This window comes from Eurosta solidaginis, chromosome 2 (genome assembly GCF_040869045.1).
Source record: "Eurosta solidaginis isolate ZX-2024a chromosome 2, ASM4086904v1, whole genome shotgun sequence".
Classification (NCBI taxonomy): Eukaryota; Metazoa; Arthropoda; class Insecta; order Diptera; family Tephritidae; genus Eurosta; species Eurosta solidaginis.
The window spans coordinates 79,414,591-79,420,590 of NC_090320.1; the positions used below are offsets into that span (position 1 = coordinate 79,414,591).

The following is a 6,000-nucleotide window of genomic DNA, read 5'->3' on the forward strand; positions in this document are numbered from 1 at the left end:
AATGCCGAGGAAAAAACAAATTTTGTAAGTGTGATTGAAAACCATGCCGCAGTTATCGAAGCCGAAAATGAGCCAAAAATATTTCCAAATTATGCAAATGATGATACTGACATACCAGATGTTTTCGGTATAGACATAGCGTCCCATAACGATATCGACGTAGATATAAAGTTATTGAAAAGTCGCCAGTTAGAGTTAAAACAAATTATTTACGAGACTTATTTAAATACCACTATTAAGGTAGAACCGTATAAGTATGAAATGAAGATACATCTCACAACTGATGTCCCATTTCATTGTAATCCCAGACGACTTTCTTATTCAGAACGAAGCGAGGTTCAATCAATGGTAGACGAGCTATTAAAGGAAAATATAATTAGGCCTAGTAACTCTCCGTATGCCTCTGCAATCGTGCTGGTGAAAAAGAAAAATGGTAATACTCGTTTGAGCATTGACTATAGGGTCCTGAACGATATAACAGTTAGGGATAACTACCCCTTACCTCTAATCGATGACTGCATTAAGTTCCTTGAAAATAAAAAAAATTGTGTCGTTATTAGATCTGAAGAGTGGTTTCCACCAAATACAAATGGAACCTGGTTCGATTCCGTATACTGCTTTCGTAACACCGAATGGTCAATACGAGTACCTTAAAATGCCATTTGGATTAAAAAATGCCCCCGCTGACTTTCAACGCTTTATTAACAGCGTATTTCGTGACTTGATTGAAAATAGGATGCTTATAGTCTACATGGACGACATTCTTATTGCCAGCCAGGATTTTGAAGAGCACGAAGCTGCACTTAAGACTGTTTTGGAACGGTTATCTATGCGAGGACTAAAACTCAATCTGGTTAAATCGAAATTTGGATATTGTGAAATAGACTACTTGGGCTATGAAGTATTACAATTAGGTATCAGACCAAATTATTCGCATATTAAGAGTATACGCGATTTCCCAATACCCGTCAATCAGAAACAACTACAATCTTGTTTAGGACTTTTTTCGTATTTTCGTCGTTTTGTCCAGTCTTTTTCGCAAATAGCCAAGCCACTTCAAAACCTTCTTAAGAGAAACTCTGATACCAATTTCGATGGGAATTGCCTCAATGCTTTTAAAGAACTAAAATCTCGACTGTCCAACAGTCCAGTCCTTGCAATATACAACCGTGATAGAGAAACAGAATTGCACTGTGATGCTAGTACAATTGGATTTGGTGCTGTCTTACTACAGAGGCAAGACGACAAAAAATTTCATCCAGTTTCTTATTTCTCAAAGACTGCGTCAAGCGCTGAGATTCAGAACTTACTTAGAAGGTATGCCTTTTAAAATAATCACGGACTGCAACTCATTAGCCATGACTTTAGAAAGGAAGCAGCTGAACTCAAGAATTGCTAGGTGGGCGCTTGAACTAGCGAACTACAATTATAAAATACAACATAGGAAAGGACCCTCAATGGGACATGTTGATGCTTTAAGTAGGGCAGAGATAGCATTAATTATAGATACTAACGACGTAGAATTTCAGATTCAAATAGCACAGGAGAGGGATGAGACTATTGTTTCCTTGAGAAATCGTCTCACCGAAATCGCTGTTGAAGGGTTTGATCTAATAGATGGTTTGATATATAAGATTAAGCACGATAAAAAAAGGAGGTTGAATGTACCCTCCGAAATGGAAACAAATGTCTTACGAGTGGTTCACGAAAAATTGGGACATCAATCCGTTGATAAGACAGTTAGTAAGCTAGTCATGTATTATTGGTTTCCAAATATGAAGAAGGTAGAAATGTTTGTTAGAAACTGTTTAAAATGCCTAATATACGCAACTCAACCCAGGGCCAAGGATAGAAATTTTCATGCAATACCAAAAGTTCCACTTCCGTTTGATACATTGCATATTGATCATTTTGGTCCATTACCATCTATAAACTCAAAGAGGAAGCACATATTAGTGGTAGTTGATGGCTTTACCAAATTTGTTAAGTTGTATCCAACAAATTCCACTAGCACTCGAAAAGTTACTGCCGCACCGGAAAAGTATCTTAGCTACTACAGTCGCCCTAGAAGAATTATTAATGATAGAGGAACAAGTTTCACATCTTTGGAATTTGCCGATTTTGTTTCCAAACGAAATATATACCATGTTAAGGTTGCTGTCGCCTCTCCACAAGCCAAAGGGCAAATTGAACGCATACATAGGATTATTAAAACATTGCTAGGGAAATTAACGGATCCAATAAACCATGCCGACTGGTGTAAAAAGCTGCTGGAGGTTGAATACGCTATAAATAATTCGGTTCATAGCACCTGCCGTGACACACCCAGTAGGCTGCTATTTGGGGTGGAGCAAAAAGGAACTTTAATTGATTAATTCACGGAATACTTTCAGGACAAACTATATTCCGATGCAAATCGAGACATGGTCACTATACGGGAAAAGGCCTCCAAAGAAATTAAATATAGGCAAGAATATGCTTCAAAACGGCTCTCCGGGTCTGGTACAAAATGCAAAACGTATGAAGTAGGAGACTACGTAGTCATAAAAAATGTTGATACGGCCGTAGGTGTCAATAAGGAATTTTTGCCTCAGTATAAAGGACCTTACGTAGTGCACAAGGTTTTAGGGAATGATCGCTATGTCATTCGTGACATTGAGAATTGTCAACTGGCCCAGCTTCCATATGATGGGGTCATTGAAGCCCATCGCATTCGGAGATGGGTGATTAAAGCCGATAACTGCGACATTGGTAGAGAGGATGCAGTGACTGATCCTTTAGCTTAATTGCCATTAATATATTTATACATATGATCGAGGGCGATTCATGGTCAGGAATGGCCGAGTTGTAAACATTGTATAGGGTTATATTGTGAACGTATAATAAGATTAGATTGTAAACTTAGTATAAGGTTAGTTAAGGTTAACCCTATAAGCACAACATATTCTGTAAATATTGGCAACACCAGATACTAATATAGAAGAAGATGGTGGAGCACTTCCGACTAGAGGAGAAAGGCGTCGACAAAGTGGAAAATTAAAATCCAAATAAAACAAATAATAAAACCAACATCCACGCATTTTAAACTTGCAACCGAAACCTTTAACAACATTTTAGTCAAAACTTTTTAATGCATTTAATGTACTCTTAATACACGTCCAAAAAGATCAAAAGGGGTATCAAAATACGCGTTTTGGCTCCAGGATCGCGAATCAAAAATTTTGGGTATGGTCACTCCCCGAAGGCTTTAGGGAGTGTGATTGATGTGATGGTCCCTTGTCGCTCCGGTAACGCAGCACCAATAAGGTCCGTTCCCGAGATCGATTTATATGGCCACGTTAAATCTTCAATCTTCCCTCCCTCCCCACCCCCAAGTTCCATGAGGAGCTTGGGGTCGGCAGAGCCTCGCCTGTTAGTGAAACGGGACCCGCCGCTCGAAGGTGAGGTTGACAATTGGGTTTGGCTATATATTCTAATTCTAAACGAAAATTCCGTGCGAGTTTTTTCCCTTCTCCCATTCCTCGTATTCTAATTAAAAATTCCTTGTGAGTTTTTTCACTTCTCCCTTTCCGCCTATTCTGAACAATGTTCGAAAAAGCGGAAACCGGTTATGGGAGAAAAGTAGGTATTATGAATGCGAGTGAGGGAGATTTCTCTGCCATTTCTTAGGAGTTTTTTCACTTGTTTAATTAAAGGGAATGCATCAAAATAGTTAAAGGAAATTGGTTATGTTAAGAAAGAACAGTTATTTGTACAAATTTGTGCTAAAATATGTATTTACATTCTACCACAATATACTCACTGTTAATACAACAACAACAACAACCACAATATTCTTTAAGTCGAAAAATATATCATAAGCAAAGGAAGAGCTCTTCGCATATTTGATGCAGTCATCCAGAAATTGCGCAAGGATTTTTTAAGAAGGCTTAAATAGATTTTGACATATGGCGAAAGGCGGACTCAACTCGACTTGGCCGCCAGAAAATTGCTTTGCAGAATGAATGCAGGCAACTCCGGCGGATTTGTGTTATCCCGCCGGTGTTCTGTTGATGTTGCTGTGGCACCAATTCATTACTCATTTCAGTGAATACCACATGAAATGCAATAATGTGCATTGTTTATACCTTATTTCTTAATTACAACGAAATTTCAATTGACAAAACAGCTGACTTCGAAAAATCGAAATTCCTATTCCCCAATTATTCTTCTCCCTACGAGAAAAGAATTGGAGGAATTTTTCGGCGAGAATAAAAAAAATCCGCGAAAACAAAATTCCGCGAGAATATTTAGAATTGGTCTGTATATGTTATTTACCTTACAATGTGGCAAGGTTAAACTCTATTCGACTTTAACTAGAGTTTAACTTGCACTGAAAAACCAGGCATTAATTAAATAATCAAAATTTTAAATAATGAAAGCTTATCAATATACTTATCTGTAAAATTGGCATAGAATGTGTCAAAAATTATCGGCAGTTGCTTACACAGAAATAAATGCGGTAATTGGTCGAACAACGGTGTATTGAAGAATTCCATGCTTGCAATTATGAATAAACTCGCGACCCATCGTCCACGGTCTCATGCAACAAAGAGGAAAGAAGTGGTGTACTTGAGGCTTATACTCCATCGTAGCTTCAAGATCCATACCCAAATTGAGATAGTGTAAGAGATATACCATAAAATTGTATATAACATAAGCTTCATAACATTCACGCAATGAATCTACGTATATGGAATGCTTTGGAAAGAAGAGTCCAATCCACTATATAACAAGAATATAATTCAACATATTCGAATGAAATTAACGGTAATAGTCTAGTTGAGGGGTCGACTGTTAATACGCTACCAATAATATCGAGAGAGGAGTCAAAGGACGCATATTAGTCTCGAGAAAAATAATCCGATGGCGGAAAACAAAATTTTTATCTATGTCCGGAGATATTTGCAGTTGAAGTTGGCGATTTTCATGTGGTTGTTGTTGTGTTTTTGTACCCACAAAAAAAAAAATTGTGCATCACCGTGGCGATAGCCACGGTTATACCACACACCCGGACTTGGCATGGCGTAGCCCAGGACTATGTTTATAAGCGCGGCCGAAGGCCGCCAACTCAGAAAGGTGTTCTGCGCAAAAATACTATGGATCCCCGGTTTCGGAGGTACCCGCAGGTCTTTTTTCGGTTTTTCGTTAATATCTTTTGACCGAGTTAATATTTTTATTCGGATTTCTAATACTGATGTCAAGACGCGTCGTTTGACACCTCTTTCGATATTTTTGGTAGCGTATTAGCAGTCGACCCCTCAACTAGACTATTTCCAAATTAACTACGTTGGTATCACAAATATGAATTTACTTACAGCATTAAGGGCGTAAATTGGTACCATCCATAAAATTCGAATAATATGCTTTTGCAAAATCGGTTTTGTAAAATGTATTACATGTTGAATTATGTGCCAGATAGACACTGGCACAGCAGACAATACAAACAAACCACCAATAAGTATAAGTTGATCTTTACGTGTGAAACCATCCTTCACTGAATTTACAATAAGCAGTGGAACAACGATAATTGCAAATATACCATAGGTAACAATGAGCAGTGGCCTTATCCAAATTCGCCACTCTTCACAAAACCGTCTCAAATTAAACGGACACATTCCGATGTTTATCCCAGTTTTTTGAGCCTCAATGAAATATGCCAATAGATTACGTACGTATTTGTAATAATAATATATCGCGTTTAGTATTTGTTAACCGAACAACATTTGAGTTGGCAAGCGCCGACTGGACATTATGCTCCTCTTTACCAATAACTTTTCTGCTCCGCTGTAGTAAAAAAAACTATTGCTATGGAATTAACAGTTTCTATAAGTGGCTTTAAACTATCTTTAAAGCTAATTTGTCTTATTATAGTAGAGCTGGTTTTCAATTCGATTTTTAATCGATCCGGTCTTTCCTTTTTTAGAGAATGACGAATCGATTTTTTCTAGTATCGTTCAA

At 37.7% G+C, this 6,000-nt stretch overlaps 1 protein-coding gene across 3 annotated transcripts in view; it reads right to left on the reverse strand.

The window, feature by feature from the left end:
* LOC137240009 (transmembrane protein 184C) overlaps positions 1-5,969 on the reverse strand; it is a 123,897-nt gene extending 117,928 nt beyond the window's left edge. For 2 of the 3 annotated variants that reach the window (XM_067765879.1, XM_067765877.1), the window contains exons 1-2: positions 5,358-5,968; positions 4,487-4,764 (exon numbers count right to left, since the gene is read on the reverse strand). In XM_067765879.1, coding sequence (XP_067621980.1) covers positions 4,487-4,764; positions 5,358-5,657 — 578 coding nt within the window. In that variant the 5' untranslated portion in view covers positions 5,658-5,968. Of the gene's footprint in view, positions 1-4,486; positions 4,765-5,357 lie in introns of all 3 variants that reach the window. The other variant, XM_067765878.1, reaches the window with a different exon arrangement.
* Positions 5,970-6,000: the final 31 nt, after the last annotated feature.